The sequence below is a fragment of the Enoplosus armatus genome, chromosome 16 (genome assembly GCF_043641665.1).
Source record: "Enoplosus armatus isolate fEnoArm2 chromosome 16, fEnoArm2.hap1, whole genome shotgun sequence".
Classification (NCBI taxonomy): domain Eukaryota; kingdom Metazoa; phylum Chordata; class Actinopteri; order Centrarchiformes; family Enoplosidae; genus Enoplosus; species Enoplosus armatus.
The window spans coordinates 21293085-21316870 of record NC_092195.1 but is presented as its reverse complement, the minus strand read 5'-3'; the positions used below and the strand labels follow the sequence as shown (position 1 = coordinate 21316870).

General features: G+C 52.9%; 1 protein-coding gene across 1 annotated transcript in view; it reads right to left on the bottom strand.

Moving 5' to 3' along the window:
- The window catches only part of LOC139299315 (uncharacterized protein DDB_G0283357-like), a 40063-nt gene that overhangs the window by 3179 nt on the left and 13098 nt on the right, over positions 1-23786 (bottom strand). Inside the window, exons 3-20 of the mRNA XM_070922209.1 lie at positions 21345-21548; positions 19527-19730; positions 17586-17720; positions 16446-16598; positions 12171-12389; positions 10461-10700; positions 9162-9320; positions 8166-8285; positions 7293-7469; positions 6447-6797; positions 5774-5834; positions 5494-5544; positions 5299-5359; positions 3921-4188; positions 3393-3584; positions 1645-2201; positions 1051-1112; positions 288-424 (exon numbers count right to left, since the gene is read on the bottom strand). Of these exons, the coding sequence (XP_070778310.1) occupies positions 288-424; positions 1051-1112; positions 1645-2201; positions 3393-3584; positions 3921-4188; positions 5299-5359; positions 5494-5544; positions 5774-5834; positions 6447-6797; positions 7293-7469; positions 8166-8285; positions 9162-9320; positions 10461-10700; positions 12171-12389; positions 16446-16598; positions 17586-17720; positions 19527-19730; positions 21345-21548 (3351 nt within the window). The remainder of the gene's footprint in view (positions 1-287; positions 425-1050; positions 1113-1644; positions 2202-3392; positions 3585-3920; positions 4189-5298; positions 5360-5493; positions 5545-5773; positions 5835-6446; positions 6798-7292; positions 7470-8165; positions 8286-9161; positions 9321-10460; positions 10701-12170; positions 12390-16445; positions 16599-17585; positions 17721-19526; positions 19731-21344; positions 21549-23786) is intronic.

The window sequence follows — 23786 nt, the reverse complement described above, 5'->3', positions numbered from 1 at the left end:
TGTGGTTGTTTTAGGGGCACTCATGGTTGTAGCTTGGGGAGCTGTTGTTGTTGGAGCCGCTGTTGTTGAGGCACCTGTTGTTGTCAGGGCCACTTTTTTAGTTTGAGGAGCCACTGTGGTTGTAGCTTGGGGAAATGTTGTTGTTGGAGCCGCTTTTGTTGAGGCACCTGTTGTTGTCTGGGCCACTGTGGTTGTAGCTTGGGGAGCTTTTGTTGTTGGGGCTATTGTGGTAGTTGTTGGGGAAACTGTGCTTCTTGCCTGGGCCACTGTGATTGTTTTAGGGGCGCCTGTGGTTGTAGCTTGGGGAGCAGTTGTTGTTGGAGCTGCGGTCGTTGAGGCACCTGTTGTTGTCTGGGCCACTGTGGTTGTAGCTTGGGGAGCTTTTGTTGTTGGGGCTATTGTGGTAGTTGTTGGGGAAACTGTGCTTCTTGCCTGGACCACTGTGGTTGTTTGAGGGGCACCAGTGGTTGCAGCTTGGGGAGCTGTTGTTGTTGAGGCACCTGTTGTTGTCTGGGCCACTGTGGTAGTTGTTGGGGCAGCTGTGGTTGTAGCCTGGGCCACTGTGGTTGTTTTAGGGGCGCCTGTGGTTGTAGCTTGGGGAGCTGTTGTTGTTGGAGCCGCTGTTGTTGAGGCACCTGTTGTTGTCTGGGCCACTGTGGTTGTAGCTTGCGGAGCTTTTTTTGTTGGGGCTATTGTGGTAGTTGTTGGGGAAACTGTGGTTGTTGCCTGGGCCACTGTGGTTGTTTGAGGGGCACTTGTGGTTGTAGCTTGGGGAGCTGTTGTTGTTAAGGCACCTGTTGTTGTCTGGGCCACTGTGGTAGTTGTTGGGGCAACTGTGCTTGTAGCCTGGGCCACTGTGGTTGTTGTAGGGGAACCTGCGGTTGTAGCATGGGGAGCTGTTGTTGTTGCGGCAACTGTGGTAGTTGTTGGGGAAACTGTGGTTGTTGTCTGGGCCCCTGTGGTTTTTTGAGTGGCACCTGTGGTTGTAGTTTGTGGAGCTGTTGTTGTTGGAGCCGCTGTTGTTGAGGCACCTGTTGTTGTCTGGGACACTGTGGTAGTTGTTGGGGCAACTGTGGTTGTGGTCTGGGCCACTGTGGTTGTTTTAGGGGCACCTGTGGTTGTTGCTTGGGGATTTGTTGTTATTGCGGCAATTGTGGTAGTTGTTGGGGAAACTGTACTTGTTGCCTGGGCCACTGTGGTTGTTTTAGAGGAACCTGCGGTTGTTGGGGCCGCTGTTGCTGAGGCACCTGTTGTTGTCAGGGCGACTGTTGTAGTTGTTGGAGCAACTGTGGTTGTTGCCTGGGCCACTGTGGTTGTAGCTTGGGGAGCTGTTGTTGTTGGGGCTATTGTGGTAGTTGTTGGGGAAACTGTGGTTGTTGCCTGGGCCACTGTGGTTGTTTTAGGGGAACCTGCGGTTGTAGCATGGGGAGCTGTTGTTGTTGCGGCAACTGTGGTAGTTGTTGGGGAAACTGTGGTTGTTGTCTGGGCCACTGTGGTTGTTTGAGTGGCACCTGTGGTTGTAGCTTGTGGAGCTGTTGTTGTTGGAGTCGCTGTTGTTGAGGCACCTGTTGTTGTCTGGGACACTGTGGTAGTTGAAGGGGAACCTGTAGTTGTAGCTTGGGGAGCTGTTGTTATTGCGTCAACTGTGGTTGTTGTCTGGGCCACTGTGGTTGTTTGAGGGGCACCTGTGGTTGTTTGAGGGGCACCTGTATTTGTAGCTTGGGGAGCTGTTGTTGTTGAGGCACCTGTTGTTGTCAGGGCCACTGTTGTAGTTGTTGGAGCAACTGTGGTTGTTTTCTGGGCCACTGTGGTTGTTTGAGGGGCACCTCTGGTTGTAGCTTGGCGAGCTGTTGTTGTTGGAGCCGCTGTTGTTGAGGCACCTGTTGTTGTCTGGGCCACTGTGGTTGTAGCTTGGGGAGCTGTTGTTCTTTCTGGAGAAGTTGTTGTTGTGGCAGCTGTTGTTGTTGTGGCCAGTGTGGTTGTAGTTGGGGCAGCTGTGGTTATTGTTGCTGGAGATGTTGTTGTTGGCACAGCTGTTGTTGTTTTTGGTGAAGTTGTTGTTGTCACAGCTGTTGTTGTAGCGGCCACTGTGGTTGTAGTTTGGGGAGCTGTGGTTTTTGGAGCAGCTGTTGTTGGGGCACCTGTTGTCGTTGGGGCATCTTTGGTAGTTGTTGGGGAAAATGTGGTCGTTTTCTGGGCCACTGTGGTTGTTTTAGGGGCAACTGTGGTCGTAGCCTGGGGAGATGTTGTTGATGCGGCAATTGTGGTAGTTGTTGGGGAAACTGTGGTTGTTGCCTGGGCCACTGTGGTTGTTGTAGGGGAACCTGCGGTTGTTGGGGCCGCTGTTGTTGAGGCACCTGTCGTTGTCAGGGCCACTGTTGTAGTTGTTGGAGAAACTGTGGTTGTAGCCTGGGCAACTATGGTTGTTTGAGGGGCCACTGTGGTTTTAGCTTGGGGAGCTGTTGTTGTTGGAGCCGCTGTTGTTGAGGCACCTGTTGTTGTCTGGGCCACTGTGGTTGTAGCTTGGGGAGCTGTTGTTGTTGGGGCTGTTGTGGTAGTTGTTGGGGAAACTGTGGTTGTTGTCTGGGCCACTGTGGTTGTTTGAGGGGCACCTGTGGTTGTAGCTTGGGGAGCTGTTGTTGTTAAGGCACCTGTTGTTGTCTGGGCCACTGTGGTAGTTGTTGGGGCAACTGTGCTTGTAGCCTGGGCCACTGTGGTTGTTGTAGGGGAACCTGCGGTTGTAGCATGGGGAGCTGTTGTTGTTGCGGCAACTGTGGTAGTTGTTGGGGAAACTGTGGTTGTTGTCTGGGCCACTGTGGTTGTTTGAGTGGCACCTGTGGTTGTAGCTTGTGGAGCTGTTGTTGTTGGAGCCGCTGTTGTTGAGGCACCTGTTGTTGTCTGGGACACTGTGGTAGTTGTTGGGGCAACTGTGGTTGTAGTCTGGGCCACTGTGGTTGTTTTAGGGGCACCTGTGGTTGTTGCTTGGGGATTTGTTGTCATTGCGGCAATTGTGGTAGTTGTTGGGGAAACTGTGCTTGTTGCCTGGGCCACTGTGGTTGTTTTAGGGGAACCTGCGGTTGTTGGGGCCGCTGTTGTTGAGGCAACTGTTGTTGTCAGGGCCACTGTTGTAGTTGTTGGAGCAACTGCGGTTGTTGCCTGGGCCACTGTGGTTGTAGCTTGGGGAGCTGTTGTTGTTGGGGCTATTGTGGTAGTTGTTGGGGAAACTGTGGTTGTTGCCTGTGCCACTGTGGATGTTTCCTGGGCCACTGTGGTTGTTGTAGGGGAACCTGCAGTTGTTGGGGCCGCTGTTGTTGAGGAACCTGTTGTTGTCAGGGCCACTTTTTTAGTTTGAGGGGCCACTGTGGTTGTTTTAGGGGCACCTGTAGTTGTACCTTGGGGAGCTGTTGTTATTGCGGCAACTGTGGTAGTTGTTGGGGAAACTGTGCTTGTTGCCTGGGCCACTGTGGTTGTTGTAGGGGCAACTGTGGTCGTAGCCTGCGGAGATGTTGTTGATGCGGCAATTGTGGTAGTTGTTGGGGAAACTGTGGTTGTTGCCTGGGCCACTGTGGTTGTTGTAGGGGAACCTGCGGTTGTAGCATGGGGAGCTGTTGTTGTTGTGGCAACTGTGGTAGTTGTTGGGGAAACTGTGGTTGTTGTCTGGGCCCCTGTGGTTGTTTGAGTGGCACCTGTGGTTGTAGCTTGTGGAGCTGTTGTTGGAGCCGCTGTTGTTGAGGCACCTGTTGTTGTCTGGGCCACTGTGGTAGTTGTTTGGGCAACTGTGGTTGTAGTCTGGGCCACTGTGGTTGTTTTAGGGGCACCTGTTGTTGTTGCTTGGGGATTTGTTGTTATTGCGGCAATTGTGGTAGTTGTTGGGGAAACTGTGCTTGTTGCCTGGGCCACTGTGGTTGTTTTAGGGGAACCTGCGGTTGTTGGGGCCGCTGTTGTTGAGGCACCTGTTGTTGTCAGGGCCACTGTTGTAGTTGTTTGAGCAACTGCGGTTGTTGCCTGGGCCACTGTGGTTGTAGCTTGGGGAGCTGTTGTTGTTGGGGCTATTGTGGTAGTTGTTGGGGAAACTGTGGTTGTTGCCTGTGCCACTGTGGTTGTTGTAGGGGAACCTTCGGTTGTAGCATGAGGAGCTGTTGTTGTTGCGGCAATTGTGGTAGTTGTTGGGGAAACTGTGGTTGTTGTCTGGGCCACTGTGGTTGTTTGAGTGGCACCTGTGGTTGTAGCTTGTGGAGCTGTTGTTGTTGGAGCCGCTGTTGTTGAGGCACCTGTTGTTGTCAGGGCCACTGTTGTAGTTGTTTTTGCAAGTGTGGTTGTTGCCTGTGCCACTGTGGATGTTGCCTGGGCCACTGTGGTTGTTGTAGGGGAACCTGCGGTTGTTGGGGCCGCTGTTGTTGAGGAACCTGTTGTTGTCAGGGCCACTTTTTTAGTTTGAGGGGCCAATCTGGTTGTAGCTTGGAGAGCTGTTGTTGTTGGAGCCGCTGTTGTTGAGGCACCTGTTGTTGTCTGTGCCACTGTGGTTGCAGCTTGGGGAGCTGTTGTTGTTGGGGTTTTTGTGGTAGTTGTTGGGGAAACTGTGGTTGTTGTCTGGGCCACTGTGGTTGTTTGAGGGGAACCACTGGTTGTAGCTTGGGGAGCTGTTGTTGTTGAGGCACCTATTGATGTCTGGGCCACTGTGGTAGTTGTTGGGGCAGCTGTTGTTGTAGCCTGGGCCACTGTGGTTGTTTTAGGGGCGCCTGTGGTTGTAGCTTGGGGAGATGTTGTTGATGCGGCAATTGTGGTAGTTGTTGGGGAAACTGTGGTTGTTGCCTGGGCCACTGTGGTTGTTGTAGGGGAACCTGCGGTTGTTGGGGCCGCTGTTGTTGAGGAACCTGTTGTTGTCAGGGCCACTTTTTTAGTTTGAGGGGCCACTGTGGTTGTAGCTTGGGGAGCTGTTGTTGTTGGAGCCGCTTTTGTTGAGGCACCTGTTGTTGTCTTGGCCACTGTGGATGTAGCTTGGTGAGCTGTTGTTGTTGGGGCTATTGTGGTAGTTGTTGGGGAAACTGTGGTTGTTGTCTGGGCCACTGTGGTTGTTTGAGTGGCACCTGTGGTTGTAGCTTTGGGAGCTGTTGTTGTTGAGGCACCTGTTGTTGTCTGGGCCATTGTGGTAGTTGTTGAGGCAAGTGTGGTTGTAGCCTGGGCCACTGTGGTTGTTTGAGTCGCACCTGTGGTTGTAGCTTTGGGAGCTGTTGTTGTTGAGGCACCTGTTGTTGTCTGGGCAATTGTGGTAGTTGTTGAGGCAACTGTGGTTGTTGCCTGTGCCACTGTGGTTGTTGTAGGGGAACCTGCGGTTGTTGGGGCCGCTGTTGTTGAGGCACTTGTTGTTGTCAGGTCCACTGTTGTAGTTGTTGGAGCAACTGTGGTTGTAGCCGGGGCAACTGTGGTTGTTTGAGGGGCCACTGTGGTTGTAGCTTGGGCCACTGTGGTTGTTGTAGGGGAACCTGCGGTTGTAGCATGGGGAGCTGTTGTTGTTGCGGCAACTGTGGTAGTTGTTGGGGAAACTGTGGTTGTTGTCTGGGCCCCTGTGGTTGTTTGAGTGGCACCTGTGGTTGTAGCTTGAGGAGCTGTTGTTGGAGCCGCTGTTGTTGAGGCACCTGTTGTTGTCTGGGCCACTGTGGTTGTAGCTTGGGGAGCTGTTGTTGTTGGGGCTGTTGTGGTAGTTGTTGGCGAAACTGTGGTTGTTGTCTGGGCCACTGTGGTTGTTTGAGGGGCACCTGTGGTTGTAGCTTGCGGAGCTGTTGTTGTTAAGGCACCTTTTGTTGTCTGGGCCACTGTGGTTGTTGTAGGGGAACCTGCGGTTGTAGCATGGGGAGCTGTTGTTGTTGCGGCAACTGTGGTAGTTGTTGGGGAAACTGTGGTTGTTGTCTGGGCCCCTGTGGTTGTTTGAGTGGCACCTGTGGTTGTAGCTTGTGGAGCTGTTGTTGTTGGAGCCGCTGTTGTTGAGGCACCTGTTGTTGTCTGGGACACTGTGGTAGTTGTTTGGGCAACTGTGGTTGTAGTCTGGGCCACTGTGGTTGTTTTAGGGGCACCTGTGGTTGTTGCTTGGGGATTTGTTGTTATTGCGGCAATTGTGGTAATTGTTGGGGAAACTGTGGTTGTTGCCTGGGCCACTGTGGTTGTTGTAGGGGAACCTGCTGTTGTTGGGGCCGCTGTTGTTGAGGCACCTGTTGTTGTCAGGGCCACTGTTGTAGTTGTTGGTGCAACTGTGGTTGTTGCCTGGGCCACTGTGGTTGTTTTAGGGACACCTGTAGTTGTAGCTTGTGGAGCTGTTGTTATTGCGGCAACTGTCGTAGTTGTTGGGGAAACTGTGGTTGTTGTCTGGGCCACTGGGGTTGTTTGAGGGGCACCTGTGGTTGTAGCTTGGCGAGCTGTTGTTGTTGTTGGAGCCGCTGTTGTTGAGGCACCTGTTGTTGTCTGGGCCACTGTGGTTGTAGCTTGGGGAGCTGTTGTTGTTTCTGGAGAAGTTGTTGTTGGCACAGCTGTTGTTGTTTTTGGTGAAGTTGTTGTTGTGACAGCTGTTGTTGTAGCGGCCACTGTAGTTGTAGTTGGGGCAGCTGTGGTTGTTGTTACTATAGATGTTGTTGTTGGCACAGCTGTTGTTGTTTTTGGAGAAGATGTTGAGACAGCTGTTGTTGCAGCCATTGTGGTTGTAATTTGGGGAGCTGTGGTTTTTGGTGCAGCTGTTGTTGGGGCACCTGTTGTTGTTGGGGCATCTTTGGTAGTTGTTGGGGAAAATGTGGTTGTTTTCTGGGCCACTGTGGTTGTTTTAGGGACAACTGTGGTTGTAGCTTGGGGAGATGTTGATGCGGCAATTGTGGTAGTTGTTGGGGAAACTGTGGTTGTTGCCTGGGCCACTGTGGTTGTTGTAGGGGAACCTGTTGTTGTCAGGTCCACTGTTGTAGTTGTTGGAGCAACTGTGGTTGTAGCCTGGGCAACTGTGGTTGTTTGAGGGGCCACTGTGGTTGTAGCTTGGGGAGCTGTTGTTGTTGGAGCCGCTGTTGTTGAGGCAACTGTTGTTGTCTGGGCCACTGTGGTTATAGCTTGGGGAGCTGTTGTTGTTTGGGCTATTTTGGTAATTATTGGGGAAACTGTGGTTGTTGTCTGGGCCACTGTGGTTGTTTGAGGGGCACCTGTGGTTGTAGCTTGGGGAGCTGTTGTTGTTGAGGCACCTGTTGTTGTCTGAGCCACTGTGGTAGTTGTTGGGGCAACTGTGGTTGTAGCCTGGGCCACTGTCGTTGTTTTAGGGTCACCTGTGGTTGTAGCTGGGGGAGCTGTTGTTATTGCGGCAATTGTGGTATTTTTTGGGGCGACTGTGGTTGTTGTCTGGGCAACTGTGGTTGTAACTTGGGGAGCTGTAGATGTTGGAGCCACTGTTGTTGATGTTGGCACAGCTGTTGTTGTTTTTGGAGAAGTTGTTGTTGTGGCAGCTGTTGTTGTTGCGGCCAGTGTGGTTGTAGTTGGGGCAGCTGTGGTTGTTGTTGCTGGAGATGTTGTTGTTGGCACAGCTGTTGTTGTTTTTGGTGAAGTTGTTGTTGTGACAGCTGTTGTTGTAGCGGCCACTGTGGTTGTAGTTTGGGGAGCTGTGGTTTTTGGAGCAGCTGTTGTTGGGGCACCTGTTGTTGTTGGGGCATCTTTGGTAGTTGTTGGGGAAAATGTGGTTGTTTTCTGGGCCACTGTGGTTGTTTTAGGGGCAACTGTGGTCGTAGCCTGGGGAGATGTTGTTGATGCGGCAATTGTGGTAGTTGTTGGGGAAACTGTGGTTGTTGCCTGAGCCACTGTGGTTGTTGTAGGGGAACCTGCGGTTGTTGGGGCCGCTGTTGTTGAGGCACCTGTTGTTGTCAGGGCCACTGTTGTAGTTGTTGGAGAAACTGTGGTTGTAGCCTGGGCAACTATGGTTGTTTGAGGGGCCACTGTGGTTTTAGCTTGGGGAGCTGTTGTTGCTGGAGCCGCTGTTGTTGAGGCACCTGTTGTTGTCTGGGCCACTGTGGTTGTAGCTTGGAGAGCTGTTGTTGTTGGGGCTGTTGTGGTAGTTGTTGGGGAAACTGTGGTTGTTGTCTGGGCTACTGTGGTTGTTTGAGGGGCACCTGTGGTTGTAGCTTGGGGAGCTGTTGTTGTTAAGGCACCTGTTGTTGTCTGGGCCACTGTGGTAGTTGTTGGGGCAACTGTGCTTGTAGCCTGGGCCTCTGTGGTTGTTGTAGGGGAACCTGCGGTTGTAGCATGGGGAGCTGTTGTTGTTGCGGCAACTGTGGTAGTTGTTGGGGAAACTGTGGTTGTTGTCTGGGCCCCTGTGGTTGTTTGAGTGGCACCTGTGGTTGTAGCTTGTGGAGCTGTTGTTGGAGCCGCTGTTGTTGAGGCACCTGTTGTTGTCTGGGACACTGTGGTAGTTGTTGGGGCAACTGTGGTTGTAGTCTGGGCCACTGTGGTTGTTTTAGGGGCACCTGTGGTTGTTGCTTGGGGATTTGTTGTTATTGCGTCAATTGTGGTAGTTGTTGGGGAAACTGTGCTTGTTGCCTGGGCCACTGTGGTTGTTTTAGGGGAACCTGCGGTTGTTGGGGCCGCTGTTGTTGAGGCACCTGTTGTTGTCAGGGCCACTGTTGTACTTGTTGGAGCAACTGCGGTTGTTGCCTGTGCCACTGTGGTTGTAGCTTGGGGAGCTGTTGTTGTTGGGGCTATTGTGGTAGTTGTTGGGGAAACTGTGGTTGTTGCCTGTGCCACTGTGGTTGTTGTAGGGGAACCTGCGGTTGTAGCATGGGGAGCTGTTGTTGTTGCGGCAATTGTGGTAGTTGTTGGGGAAACTGTGGTTGTTGTCTGGGCCACTGTGGTTGTTTGAGTGGCACCTGTGGTTGTAGCTTGTGGAGCTGTTGTTGTTGGAGCCGCTGTTGTTGAGGCACCTGTTGTTGTGAGGGCCACTGTTGTAGTTGTTTTTGCAACTGTGGTTGTTGCCTGTGCCACTGTGGATGTTGCCTGGGCCACTGTGGTTGTTGTAGGGGAACCTGCGGTTGTTGGGGCCGCTGTTGTTGAGGAACCTGTTGTTGTCAGGGCCACTTTTTTAGTTTGAGGGGCCACTGTGGTTGTAGCTTGGGGAGCTGTTGTTGTTGGAGCCGCTTTTGTTGAGGCACCTGTTGTTGTCTTGGCCACTGTGGATGTAGCTTGGTGAGCTGTTGTTGTTGGGGCTATTGTGGTAGTTGTTGGGGCAACTGTGCTTGTAGCCTGGGCCTCTGTGGTTGTTGTACGGGAACCTGCGGTTGTAGCATGGGGAGCTGTTGTTGTTGCGGCAACTGTGGTAGTTGTTGGGGAAACTGTGGTTGTTGTCTGGGCCCCTGTGGTTGTTTGAGTGGCACCTGTGGTTGTAGCTTGTGGAGCTGTTGTTGGAGCCACTGTTGTTGAGGCACCTGTTGTTGTCTGGGACACTGTGGTAGTTGTTGGGGCAACTGTGGTTGTAGTCTGGGCCACTGTGGTTGTTGTAGGGGAACCTGCGGTTGTTGGGTCCGCTGTTGTTGAGGCACCTGTTGTTGTAAGGTCCACTGTTGTAGTTGTTGGAGCAACTGTGGTTGTAGCCTGGGCAACTGTGGTTGTTTGAGGGGCCACTGTGGTTGTAGCTTGGGCCACTGTGGTTGTTGTAGGGGAACCTGCGGTTGTAGCATGGGGAGCTGTTGTTGTTGCGGCAACTGTGGTAGTTGTTGGGGAAACTGTGGTTGTTGCCTGGGCCACTGTGGTTGTAGCTTGGGGAGCTGTTGTTGTTGGGGCTATTGTGGTAGTTGTTGGGGCAACTGTGCTTGTAGCCTGGGCCACTGTGGTTGTTGTAGGGGAACCTGCGGTTGTAGCATGGGGAGCTGTTGTTGTTGCGGCAACTGTGGTAGTTGTTGGGGAAACTGTGGTTGTTGTCTGGGCCACTGTGGTTGTTTGAGTGGCACCTGTGGTTGTAGCTTGTGGAGCTGTTGTTGTTGGAGCCGCTGTTGTTGAGGCACCTGTTGTTGTCTGGGACACTGTGGTAGTTGTTGGGGCAACTGTGGTTGTAGTCTGGGCCACTGTGGTTGTTTTAGGGGCACCTGTGGTTGTTGTAGGGGAACCAGTGGTTGTAGCTTGGGGAGCTGTTGTTGTTGAGGCACCTGTTGATGTCTGGGCCACTGTGGTAGTTGTTGGGGCAGCTGTGGTTGTAGCCTGGGCCACTGTGGTTGTTTTAGGGGCGCCTGTAGTTGTAGCTTGGGGAGATGTTGTTGATGCGGCAATTGTGGTAGTTGTTGGGGAAACTGTGGTTGTTGCCTGGGCCACTGTGGTTGTTGTAGGGGAACCTGCGGTTGTTGGGGCCGCTGTTGTTGAGGAACCTGTTGTTGTCAGGGCCACTTTTTTAGTTTGAGGGGCCACTGTGGTTGTAGCTTGGGGAGCTGTTGTTGTTGGAGCCGCTTTTGTTGAGGCACCTGTTGTTGTCTTGGCCACTGTGGATGTAGCTTGGTGAGCTGTTGTTGTTGGGGCTATTGTGGTAGTTGTTGGGGAAACTGTGGTTGTTGTCTGGGCCACTGTGGTTGTTTGAGTGGCACCTGTGGTTGTAGCTTTGGGAGCTGTTGTTGTTGAGGCACCTGTTGTTGTCTGGGCCATTGTGGTAATTGTTGAGGCAAGTGTGGTTGTAGCCTGGGCCACTGTGGTTGTTTGAGTGGCACCTGTGGTTGTAGCTTTGGGAGCTGTTGTTGTTGAGGCACCTGTTGTTGTCTGGGCCATTGTGGTAGTTGTTGAGGCAACTGTGGTTGTTGCCTGTGCCACTCTGGTTGTTGTAGGGGAACCTGCGGTTGTTGGGGCCGCTGTTGTTGAGGCACCTGTTGTTGTCAGGTCCACTGTTGTAGTTGTTGGAGCAACTGTGGTTGTAGCCTGGGCAACTGTGGTTGTTTGAGGGGCCACTGTGGTTGTAGCTTGGGCCACTGTGGTTGTTGTAGGGGAACCTGCGGTTGTAGCATGGGGAGCTGTTGTTGTTGCGGCAACTGTGGTAGTTGTTGGGGAAACTGTGGTTGTTGTCTGGGCCCCTGTGGTTGTTTGAGTGGCACCTGTGGTTGTAGCTTGTGGAGCTGTTGTTGGAGCCGCTGTTGTTGAGGCACCTGTTGTTGTCTGGGCCACTGTGGTTGTAGCTTGGGGAGCTGTTGTTGTTGCGGCTGTTGTGGTAGTTGTTGGGGAAACTGTGGTTGTTGTCTGGGCCACTGTGGTTGTTTGAGGGGCACCTGTGGTTGTAGCTTGGGGAGCTGTTGTTGTTAAGGCACCTGTTGTTGTCTGGGCCACTGTGGTAGTTGTTGGGGCAACTGTGCTTGTAGCCTGGGCCACTGTGGTTGTTGTAGGGGAACCTGCGGTTGTAGCATGGGGAGCTGTTGTTGTTGCGGCAACTGTGGTAGTTGTTGGGGAAACTGTGGTTGTTGTCTGGGCCCCTGTGGTTGTTTGAGTGGCACCTGTGGTTGTAGCTTGTGGAGCTGTTGTTGGAGCCGCTGTTGTTGAGGCACCTGTTGTTGTCTGGGACACTGTGGTAGTTGTTGGGGCAACTGTGGTTGTAGTCTGGGCCACTGTGGTTGTTTTAGGGGCACCTGTGGTTGTTGCTTGGGGATTTGTTGTTATTGCGGCAATTGTGGTAGTTGTTGGGGAAACTGTGCTTGTTGCCTGGGCCACTGTGTTTGTAGCTTGGGGAGCTGTTGTTGTTGGGGCTATTGTGGTAGTTGTTGGGGAAACTGTGGTTGTTGCCTGTGACACTGTGGTTGTTGTAGGGGAACCTGCGGTTGTAGCATGGGGAGCTGTTGTTGTTGCGGCAATTGTGGTAGTTGTTGGGGAAACTGTGGTTGTTGTCTGGGCCACTGTGGTTGTTTGAGTGGCACCTGTGGTTGTAGCTTGTGGAGCTGTTGTTGTTGCAGCCGCTGTTGTTGAGGCACCTGTTGTTGTCAGGGCCACTGTTGTAGTTGTTTTTGCAAGTGTGGTTGTTGCCTGTGCCACTGTGGATGTTGCCTGGGCCACTGTGGTTGTTGTAGGGGAACCTGCGGTTGTTGGGGCCGCTGTTGTTGAGGAACCTGTTGTTGTCAGGGCCACTTTTTTAGTTTGAGGGGCCACTCTGGTTGTAGCTTGGAGAGCTGTTGTTGTTGGAGCCGCTGTTGTTGAGGCACCTGTTGTTGTCTGTGCCACTGTGGTTGCATCTTGGGGAGCTGTTGTTGTTGGGGTTTTTGTGGTAGTTGTTGGGGAAACTGTGGTTGTTGTCTCGGCCACTTTGGTTGTTTGAGGGGAACCAGTGGTTGTAGCTTGGGGAGCTGTTGTTGTTGAGGCACCTGTTGATGTCTGGGCCACTGTGGTAGTTGTTGGGGCAGCTGTGGTTGTAGCCTGGGCCACTGTGGTTGTTTTAGGGGCGCCTGTAGTTGTAGCTTGGGGAGATGTTGTTGATGCGGCAATTGTGGTAGTTGTTGGGGAAACTGTGGTTGTTGCCTGGGCCACTGTGGTTGTTGTAGGGGAACCTGCGGTTGTTGGGGCCGCTGTTGTTGAGGAACCTGTTGTTGTCAGGGCCACTTTTTTAGTTTGAGGGGCCACTGTGGTTGTAGCTTGGGGAGCTGTTGTTGTTGGAGCCGCTTTTGTTGAGGCACCTGTTGTTGTCTTGGCCACTGTGGATGTAGCTTGGTGAGCTGTTGTTGTTGGGGCTATTGTGGTAGTTGTTGGGGAAACTGTGGTTGTTGTCTGGGCCACTGTGGTTGTTTGAGTGGCACCTGTGGTTGTAGCTTTGGGAGCTGTTGTTGTTGAGGCACCTGTTGTTGTCTGGGCCATTGTGGTAGTTGTTGAGGCAAGTGTGGTTGTAGCCTGGGCCACTGTGGTTGTTTGAGTGGCACCTGTGGTTGTAGCTTTGGGAGCTGTTGTTGTTGAGGCACCTGTTGTTGTCTGGGCCATTGTGGTAGTTGTTGAGGCAACTGTGGTTGTTGCCTGTGCCACTGTGGTTGTTGTAGGGGAACCTGCGGTTGTTGGGGCCGCTGTTGTTGAGGCACCTGTTGTTGTCAGGTCCACTGTTGTAGTTGTTGGAGCAACTGTGGTTGTAGCCTGGGCAACTGTGGTTGTTTGAGGGGCCACTGTGGTTGTAGCTTGGGACACTGTGGTTGTTGTAGGGGAACCTGCGGTTGTAGCATGGGGAGCTGTTGTTGTTGCGGCAACTGTGGTAGTTGTTGGGGAAACTGTGGTTGTTGTCTGGGCCCCTGTGGTTGTTTGAGTGGCACCTGTGGTTGTAGCTTGTGGAGCTGTTGTTGGAGCCGCTGTTGTTGAGGCACCTGTTGTTGTCTGGGCCACTGTCGTTGTAGCTTGGGGAGCTGTTGTTGTTGGGGCTGTTGTGGTAGTTGTTGGGGAAACTGTGGTTGTTGTCTGGGCCACTGTGGTTGTTTGAGGGGCACCTGTGGTTGTAGCTTGGGGAGCTGTTGTTGTTAAGGCACCTGTTGTTGTCTGGGCCACTGTGGTAGTTGTTGGGGCAACTGTGCTTGTAGCCTGGGCCACTCTGGTTGTTGTAGCGGAACCTGCGGTTGTAGCATGGGGAGCTGTTGTTGTTGTGGCAACTGTGGTAGTTGTTGGGGAAACTGTGGTTGTTGTCTGGGCCCCTGTGGTTGTTTGAGTGGCACCTGTGGTTGTAGCTTGTGGAGCTGTTGTTGGAGCCGCTGTTGTTGAGGCACCTGTTGTTGTCTGGGACACTGTGGTAGTTGTTGGGGCAACTGTGGTTGTAGTCTGGGCCACTGTGGTTGTTTTAGGGGCACCTGTGGTTGTTGCTTGGGGATTTGTTGTTATTGCGGCAATTGTGGTAGTTGTTGGAGAAACTGTGCTTGTTGCCTGGGCCACTGTGGTTGTAGCTTGGGGAGCTGTTGTTGTTGGGGCTATTGTGGTAGTTGTTGGGGAAACTGTGGTTGTTGCCTGTGCCACTGTGGTTGTTGTAGGGGAACCTGCGGTTGTAGCATGGGGAGCTGTTGTTGTTGCGGCAATTGTGGTAGTTGTTGGGGAAACTGTGGTTGTTGTCTGGGCCACTGTGGTTGTTTGAGTGGCACCTGTGGTTGTAGCTTGTGGAGCTGTTGTTGTTGCAGCCGCTGTTGTTGAGGCACCTGTTGTTGTCAGGGCCACTGTTGTAGTTGTTTTTGCAACTGTGGTTGTTGCCTGTGCCACTGTGGATGTTGCCTGGGCCACTGTGGTTGTTGTAGGGGAACCTGCGGTTGTTGGGGCCGCTGTTGTTGAGGAACCTGTTGTTGTCAGGGCCACTTTTTTAGTTTGAGGGGCCACTCTGGTTGTAGCTTGGAGAGCTGTTGTTGTTGGAGCCGCTGTTGTTGAGGCACCTGTTGTTGTCTGTGCCACTGTGGTTGCATCTTGGGGAGCTGTTGTTGTTGGGGTTTTTGTGGTAGTTGTTGGGGAAACTGTGGTTGTTGTCTGGGCCACTTTGGTTGTTTGAGGGGAACCAGTGGTTGTAGCTTGGGGAGCTGTTTTTGTTGAGGCACCTGTTGATGTCTGGGCCACTGTGGTAGTTGTTGGGGCAGCTGTGGTTGTAGCCTGGGCCACTGTGGTTGTTTTAGGGGCGCCTGTGGTTGTAGCTTGGGGAGATGTTGTTGATGCGGCAATTGTGGTAGTTGTTGGGGAAACTGTGGTTGTTGCCTGGGCCACTGTGGTTGTTGTAGGGGAACCTGCGGTTGTTGGGGCCGGTGTTGTTGAGGAACCTGTTGTTGTCAGGGCCACTTTTTTAGTTTGAGGGGCCACTGTGGTTGTAGCTTGGGGAGCTGTTGTTGTTGGAGCCGCTTTTGTTGAGGCACCTGTTGTTGTCTTGGCCACTGTGGATGTAGCTTGGTGAGCTGTTGTTGTTGGGGCTATTGTGGTAGTTGTTGGGGAAACTGTGGTTGTTGTCTGGGCCACTGTGGTTTTTTGAGTGGCACCTGTGGTTGTAGCTTTGGGAGCTGTTGTTGTTGAGGCACCTGTTGTTGTCTGGGCCATTGTGGTAGTTGTTGAGGCAAGTGTAGTTGTAGCCTGGGCCACTGTGGTTGTTTGAGTGGCACCTGTGGTTGTAGCTTTGGGAGCTGTTGTTGTTGAGGCACCTGTTGTTGTCTGGGCCATTGTGGTAGTTGTTGAGGCAACTGTGGTTGTTGCCTGTGCCACTCTGGTTGTTGTAGGGGAACCTGCGGTTGTTGGGGCCGCTGTTGTTGAGGCACCTGTTGTTGTCAGGTCCACTGTTGTAGTTGTTGGAGCAACTGTGGTTGTAGCCTGGGCAACTGTGGTTGTTTGAGGGGCCACTGTGGTTGTAGCTTGGGCCACTGTGGTTGTTGTAGGGAAACCTGCGGTTGTAGCATGGGGAGCTGTTGTTGTTGCGGCAACTGTGGTAGTTGTTGGGGAAACTGTGGTTGTTGTCTGGGCCCCTGTGGTTGTTTGAGTGGCACCTGTGGTTGTAGCTTGTGGAGCTGTTGTTGGAGCCGCTGTTGTTGAGGCACCTGTTGTTGTCTGGGCCACTGTGGTAGTTGTTGGGGCAACTGTGGTTGTAGTCTCGGCCACTGTGGTTGTTTTAGGGGCGCCTGTGGTTGTAGCTTGGGGAGATGTTGTTGATGCGGCAATTGTGGTAGTTGTTGGGGAACCTGCGGTTGTTGGGGCCGCTGTTGTTGAGGAACCTGTTGTTGTCAGGGCCACTTTTTTAGTTTGAGGGGCCACTGTGGTTGTAGCTTGGGGAGCTGTTGTTGTTGGAGCCGCTTTTGTTGAGGCACCTGTTGTTGTCTTGGCCACTGTGGATGTAGCTTGGTGAGCTGTTGTTGTTGGGGCTATTGTGGTAGTTGTTGGGGAAACTGTGGTTGTTGTCTGAGCCACTTTGGTTGTTTGAGGGGAACCAGTGGTTGTAGCTTGGGGAGCTGTTGTTGTTGAGGCACCTGTTGATGTCTGGGCCACTGTGGTAGTTGTTGGGGCAGCTGTGGTTGTAGCCTGGGCCACTGTGGTTGTTTTAGGGGCGCCTGTGGTTGTAGCTTGGGGAGATGTTGTTGATGCGGCAATTGTGGTAGTTGTTGGGGAAACTGTGGTTGTTGCCTGGGCCACTGTGGTTGTTGTAGGGGAACCTGCGGTTGTTGGGGCCGCTGTTGTTGTCAGGGCCACTTTTTTAGTTTGAGGGGCCACTGTGGTTGTAGCATGGGGAGCTGTTGTTGTTGGAGCCGCTTTTGTTGAGGCACCTGTTGTTGTCTTGGCCACTGTGGATGTAGCTTGGTGAGCTGTTGTTGTTGGGGCTATTGTGGTAGTTGTTGGGGAAACTGTGGTTGTTGTCTGGGCCACTGTGGTTGTTTGAGTGGCACCTGTGGTTTTAGCTTTGGGAGCTGTTGTTGTTGAGGCACCTGTTGTTGTCTGGGCCATTGTGGTAGTTGTTGAGGCAAGTGTGGTTGTAGCCTGGGCCACTGTGGTTGTTTGAGTGGCACCTGTGGTTGTAGCTTTGGGAGCTGTTGTTGTTGAGGCACCTGTTGTTGTCTGGGCCATTGTGGTAGTTGTTGAGGCAACTGTGGTTTTTGCCTGTGCCACTCTGGTTGTTGTAGGGGAACCTGCGGTTGTTGGGGCCGCTGTTGTTGAGGCACCTGTTGTTGTCAGGTCCACTGTTGTAGTTGTTGGAGCAACTGTGGTTGTAGCCTGGGCAACTGTGGTTGTTTGAGGGGCCACTGTGGTTGTAGCTTGGGCCACTGTGGTTGTTGTAGGGGAACCTGCGGTTGTAGCATGGGGAGCTGTTGTTGTTGCGGCAACTGTGGTAGTTGTTGGGGAAACTGTGGTTGTTGTCTGGGCCCCTGTGGTTGTTTGAGTGGCACCTGTGGTTGTAGCTTGTGGAGCTGTTGTTGGAGCCGCTGTTGTTGAGGCACCTGTTGTTGTCTGGGCCACTGTGGTTGTAGCTTGGGGAGCTGTTGTTGTTAACGCACCTGTTGTTGTCTGGGCCACTGTGGTAGTTGTTGGGGCAACTGTGCTTGTAGCCTGGGCCACTCTGGTTGTTGTAGGGGAACCTGCGGTTGTAGCATGGGGAGCTGTTGTTGTTGTGGCAACTGTGGTAGTTGTTGGGGAAACTGTGGTTGTTGTCTGGGTCCCTGTGGTTGTTTGAGTGGCACCTGTGGTTGTAGCTTGTGGAGCTGTTGTTGGAGCCGCTGTTGTTGAGCCACCTGTTGTTGTCTGGGACACTGTGGTAGTTGTTGGGGCAACTGTGGTTGTAGTCTGGGCCACTGTGGTTGTTTTAGGGGCACCTGTGGTTGTTGCTTGGGGATTTGTTGTTATTGCGGCAATTGTGGTAGTTGTTGGAGAAACTGTGCTTGTTGCCTGGGCCACTGTGGTTGTAGCTTGGGGAGCTGTTGTTGTTGGGGCTATTGTGGTAGTTGTTGGGGAAACTGTGGTTGTTGCCTGTGCCACTGTGGTTGTTGTAGGGGAACCTGCGGTTGTAGCATGGGGAGCTGTTGTTGTTGCGGCAATTGTGGTAGTTGTTGGGGAAACTGTGGTTGTTGTCTGGGCCACTGTGGTTGTTTGAGTGGCACCTGTGGTTGTAGCTTGTGGAGCTGTTGTTGTTGCAGCCGCTGTTGTTGAGGCACCTGTTGTTGTCAGGGCCACTGTTGTAGTTGCTTTTGCAACTGTGGTTGTTGCCTGTGCCACTGTGGATGTTGCCTGGGCCACTGTGGTTGTTGTAGGGGAACCTGCGGTTGTTGGGGCCGCTGTTGTTGAGGAACCTGTTGTTGTCAGGGCCACTTTTTTAGTTTGAGGGGCCACTCTGGTTGTAGCTTGGAGAGCTGTTGTTGTTGGAGCCGCTGTTGTTGAGGCACCTGTTGTTGTCTGTGCCACTGTGGTTGCATCTTGGGGAGCTGTTGTTGTTGGGGTTTTTGTGGTAGTTGTTGGGGAAACTGTGGTTGTTGTCTGGGCCACTTTGGTTGTTTGAGGGGAACCAGTGGTTGTAGCTTGGGGAGCTGTTGTTGTTGAGGCACCTGTTGATGTCTGGGCCACTGTGGTAGTTGTTGGGGCAGCTGTGGTTGTAGCCTGGGCCACTGTGGTTGTTTTAGGGGCGCCTGTGGTTGTAGCTTGGGGAGATGTTGTTGATGCGGCAATTGTGGTAGTTGTTGGGGAAACTGTGGTTGTTGCCTGGGCCACTGTGGTTGTTGTAGGGGAACCTGCGGTTGTTGGGGCCGCTGTTGTTGAGGAACCTGTTGTTGTCAGGGCCACTTTTTTAGTTTGAGGGGCCACTGTGGTTGTAGCTTGGGGAGCTGTTGTTGTTGGAGCCGCTTTTGTTGAGGCACCTGTTGTTGTCTTGGCCACTGTGGATGTAGCTTGGTGAGCTGTTGTTGTTGGGGCTATTGTGGTAGTTGTTGGGGAAACTGTGGTTGTTGTCTGGGCCACTGTGGTTGTTTGAGTGGCACCTGTGGTTGTAGCTTTGGGAGCTGTTGTTGTTGAGGCACCTGTTGTTGTCTGGGCCATTGTGGTAGTTGTTGAGGCAAGTGTGGTTGTAGCCTGGGCGACTGTGGTTGTTTGAGTGGCACCTGTGGTTGTAGCTTTGGGAGCTGTTGTTGTTGAGGCACCTGTTGTTGTCTGGGCCATTGTGGTAGTTGTTGAGGCAACTGTGGTTGTTGCCTGTGCCACTCTGGTTGTTGTAGGGGAACCTGCGGTTGTTGGGGCCGCTGTTGTTGAGGCACCTGTTGTTGTCAGGTCCACTGTTGTAGTTGTTGGAGCAACTGTGGTTGTAGCCTGGGCAACTGTGGTTGTTTGAGGGGCCACTGTGGTTGTAGCTTGGGCCACTGTGGTTGTTGTAGGGGAACCTGCGGTTGTAGCATGGGGAGCTGTTGTTGTTGCGGCAACTGTGGTAGTTGTTGGGGAAACTGTGGTTGTTGTCTGGGCCCCTGTGGTTGTTTGAGTGGCACCTGTGGTTGTAGCTTGTGGAGCTGTTGTTGGAGCCGCTGTTGTTGAGGCACCTGTTGTTGTCTGGGCCACTGTGGTTGTAGCTTGGGGAGCTGTTGTTGTTGGGGCTGTTGTGGTAGTTGTTGGGGAAACTGTGGTTGTTGTCTGGGCCACTGTGGTTGTTTGAGGGGCACCTGTGGTTGTAGCTTGGGGAGCTGTTGTTGTTAAGGCACCTGTTGTTGTCTGGGCCACTGTGGTAGTTGTTGGGGCAACTGTGCTTGTAGCCTGGGCCACTCTGGTTGTTGTAGGGGAACCTGCGGTTGTAGCATGGGGAGCTGTTGTTGTTGTGGCAACTGTGGTAGTTGTTGGGGAAACTGTGGTTGTTGTCTGGGCCCCTGTGGTTGTTTGAGTGGCACCTGTGGTTGTAGCTTGTGGAGCTGTTGTTGGAGCCACTGTTGTTGAGGCACCTGTTGTTGTCTGGGACACTGTGGTAGTTGTTGGGGCAACTGTGGTTGTAGTCTGGGCCACTGTGGTTGTTTTAGGGGCACCTGTGGTTGTTGCTTGGGGATTTGTTGTTATTGCAGCAATTGTGGTAGTTGTTGGGGAAACTGTGCTTGTTGCCTGGGCCACTGTGGTTGTTTTAGGGGAACCTGCGGTTGTTGGGGCCGCTGTTGTTGAGGCACCTGTTGTTGTCTGTGCCAATGTGGTTGCAGCTTGGGGAGCTGTTGTTGTTGGAGCCGCTGTTGTTGAGGCACCTGTTGTTGTCTGTGCCAATGTGGTTGCAGCTTGGGGAGCTGTTGTTGTTGGGGTTTTTGTGGTAGTTGTTGGGGAAACTGTGGTTGTTGTCTGGGCCACTGTGGTTGTTTGAGGGGAACCAGTGGTTGTAGCTTGGGGAGCTGTTGTTGTTGAGGCACCTGTTGATGTCTGGGCCACTGTGGTAGTTGTTGGGGCAGCTGTGGTTGTAGCCTGGGCCACTGTGGTTGTTTTAGGGGCGCCTGTGGTTGTAGCTTGGGGAGATGTTGTTGATGCGGCAATTGTGGTAGTTGTTGGGGAAACTGTGGTTGTTGCCTGGGCCACTGTGGTTGTTGTAGGGGAACCTGCGGTTGTTGGGGCCGCTGTTGTTGAGGAACCTGTTGTTGTCAGGGCCACTTTTTTAGTTTGAGGGGCCACTGTGGTTGTAGCTTGGGGAGCTGTTGTTGTTGGAGCCCCTTTTGTTGAGGCACCTGTTGTTGTCTTGGCCACTGTGGATGTAGCTTGGTGAGCTGTTGTTGTTGGGGCTATTGTGGTAGTTGTTGGGGAAACTGTGGTTGTTGTCTGGGCCACTGTGGTTGTTTGAGTGGCACCTGTGGTTGTAGCTTTGGGAGCTGTTGTTGTTGAGGCACCTGTTGTTGTCTGGGCCATTGTGGTAGTTGTTGAGGCAAGTGTGGTTGTAGCCTGGGCCACTGTGGTTGTTTGAGTGGCACCTGTGGTTGTAGCTTTGGGAGCTGTTGTTGTTGAGGCACCTGTTGTTGTCTGGGCCATTGTGGTAGTTGTTGAGGCAACTGTGGTTGTTGCCTGTGCCACTCTGGTTGTTGTAGGGGAACCTGCGGTTGTTGGGGCCGCTGTTGTTGAGGCACCTGTTGTTGTCAGGTCCACTGTTGTAGTTGTTGGAGCAACTGTGGTTGTAGCCTGGGCAACTGTGGTTGTTTGAGGGGCCACTGTGGTTGTAGCTTGGGCCACTGTGGTTGTTGTAGGGGAACCTGCGGTTGTAGCATGGGGAGCTGTTGTTGTTGCGGCAACTGTGGTAGTTGTTGGGGAAACTGTGGTTGTTGTCTGGGCCCCTGTGGTTGTTTGAGTGGCACCTGTGGTTGTAGCTTGTGGAGCTGTTGTTGGAGCCGCTGTTGTTGAGGCACCTGTTGTTGTCTGGGCCACTGTGGTTGTAGCTTGGGGAGCTGTTGTTGTTGGGGCTGTTGTGGTAGTTGTTGGGGAAACTGTGGTTGTTGTCTGGGCCACTGTGGTTGTTTGAGGGGCACCTGTGGTTGTAGCTTGGGGAGCTGTTGTTGTTAAGGCACCTGTTGTTGTCTGGGCCACTGTGGTAGTTGTTGGGGCAACTGTGCTTGTAGCCTGGGCCACTCTGGTTGTTGTAGGGGAACCTGCGGTTGTAGCATGGGGAGCTGTTGTTGTTGTGGCAACTGTGGTAGTTGTTGGGGAAACTGTGGTTGTTGTCTGGGCCCCTGTGGTTGTTTGAGTGGCACCTGTGGTTGTAGCTTGTGGAGCTGTTGTTGGAGCCGCTGTTGTTGAGGCACCTGTTGTTGTCTGGGACACTGTGGTAGTTGTTGGGGCAACTGTGGTTGTAGTCTGGGCCACTGTGGTTGTTTTAGGGGCACCTGTGGTTGTTGCTTGGGGATTTGTTGTTATTGCAGCAATTGTGGTAGTTGTTGGGGAAACTGTGCTTGTTGCCTGGGCCACTGTGGTTGTTTTAGGGGAACCTGCGGTTGTTGGGGCCGCTGTTGTTGAGGCACCTGTTGTTGTCTGTGCCAATGTGGTTGCAGCTTGGGGAGCTGTTGTTGTTGGAGCCGCTGTTGTTGAGGCACCTGTTGTTGTCTGTGCCAATGTGGTTGCAGCTTGGGGAGCTGTTGTTGTTGGGGTTTTTGTGGTAGTTGTTGGGGAAACTGTGGTTGTTGTCTGGGCCACTGTGGTTGTTTGAGGGGAACCAGTGGTTGTAGCTTGGGGAGCTGTTGTTGTTGAGGCACCTGTTGATGTCTGGGCCACTGTGGTAGTTGTTGGGGCAGCTGTGGTTGTAGCCTGGGCCACTGTGGTTGTTTTAGGGGCGCCTGTGGTTGTAGCTTGGGGAGATGTTGTTGATGCGGCAATTGTGGTAGTTGTTGGGGAAACTGTGGTTGTTGCCTGGGCCACTGTGGTTGTTGTAGGGGAACCTGCGGTTGTTGGGGCCGCTGTTGTTGAGGAACCTGTTGTTGTCAGGGCCACTTTTTTAGTTTGAGGGGCCACTGTGGTTGTAGCTTGGGGAGCTGTTGTTGTTGGAGCCCCTTTTGTTGAGGCACCTGTTGTTGTCTTGGCCACTGTGGATGTAGCTTGGTGAGCTGTTGTTGTTGGGGCTATTGTGGTAGTTGTTGGGGAAACTGTGGTTGTTGTCTGGGCCACTGTGGTTGTTTGAGTGGCACCTGTGGTTGTAGCTTTGGGAGCTGTTGTTGTTGAGGCACCTGTTGTTGTCTGGGCCATTGTGGTAGTTGTTGAGGCAAGTGTGGTTGTAGCCTGGGCCACTGTGGTTGTTTGAGTGGCACCTGTGGTTGTAGCTTTGGGAGCTGTTGTTGTTGAGGCACCTGTTGTTGTCTGGGCCATTGTGGTAGTTGTTGAGGCAACTGTGGTTGTTGCCTGTGCCACTCTGGTTGTTGTAGGGGAACCTGCGGTTGTTGGGGCCGCTGTTGTTGAGGCACCTGTTGTTGTCAGGTCCACTGTTGTAGTTGTTGGAGCAACTGTGGTTGTAGCCTGGGCAACTGTGGTTGTTTGAGGGGCCACTGTGGTTGTAGCTTGGGCCACTGTGGTTGTTGTAGGGGAACCTGCGGTTGTAGCATGGGGAGCTGTTGTTGTTGCGGCAACTGTGGTAGTTGTTGGGGAAACTGTGGTTGTTGTCTGGGCCCCTGTGGTTGTTTGAGTGGCACCTGTGGTTGTAGCTTGTGGAGCTGTTGTTGGAGCCGCTGTTGTTGAGGCACCTGTTGTTGTCTGGGCCACTGTGGTTGTAGCTTGGGGAGCTGTTGTTGTTGGGGCTGTTGTGGTAGTTGTTGGGGAAACTGTGGTTGTTGTCTGGGCCATTGTGGTTGTTTGAGGGGCACCTGTGGTTGTAGCTTGGGGAGCTGTTGTTGTTAAGGCACCTGTTGTTGTCTGGGCCACTGTGGTAGTTGTTGGGGCAACTGTGCTTGTAGCCTGGGCCACTCTGGTTGTTGTAGGGGAACCTGCGGTTGTAGCATGGGGAGCTGTTGTTGTTGTGGCAACTGTGGTAGTTGTTGGGGAAACTGTGGTTGTTGTCTGGGCCCCTGTGGTTGTTTGAGTGGCACCTGTGGTTGTAGCTTGTGGAGCTGTTGTTGGAGCCGCTGTTGTTGAGGCACCTGTTGTTGTCTGGGACACTGTGGTAGTTGTTGGGGCAACTGTGGTTGTAGTCTGGGCCACTGTGGTTGTTTTAGGGGCACCTGTGGTTGTTGTTTGGGGATTTGTTGTTATTGCGGCAATTGTGGTAGTTGTTGGAGAAACTGTGCTTGTTGCCTGGGCCACTGTGGTTGTAGCTTGGGGAGCTGTTGTTGTTGGGGCTATTGTGGTAGTTGTTGGGGAAACTGTGGTTGTTGCCTGTGCCACTGTGGTTGTTGTAGGGGAACCTGCGGTTGTAGCATGGTGAGCTGTTGTTGTTGCGGCAATTGTGGTAGTTGTTGGGGAAACTGTGGTTGTTGTCTGGGCCACTGTGGTTGTTTGAGTGGCACCTGTGGTTGTAGCTTGTGGAGCTGTTGTTGTTGCAGCCGCTGTTGTTGAGGCACCTGTTGTTGTCAGGGCCACTGTTGTAGTTGTTTTTGCAACTGTGGTTGTTGCCTGTGCCACTGTGGATGTTGCCTGGGCCACTGTGGTTGTTGTAGGGGAACCTGCGGTTGTTGGGGCCGCTGTTGTTGAGGAACCTGTTGTTGTCAGGGCCACTTTTTTAGTTTGAGGGGCCACTCTGGTTGTAGCTTGGAGAGCTGTTGTTGTTGGAGCCGCTGTTGTTGAGGCACCTGTTGTTGTCTGTGCCACTGTGGTTGCATCTTGGGGAGCTGTTGTTGTTGGGGTTTTTGTGGTAGTTGTTGGGGAAACTGTGGTTGTTGTCTGGGCCACTTTGGTTGTTTGAGGGGAACCAGTGGTTGTAGCTTGGGGAGCTGTTTTTGTTGAGGCAC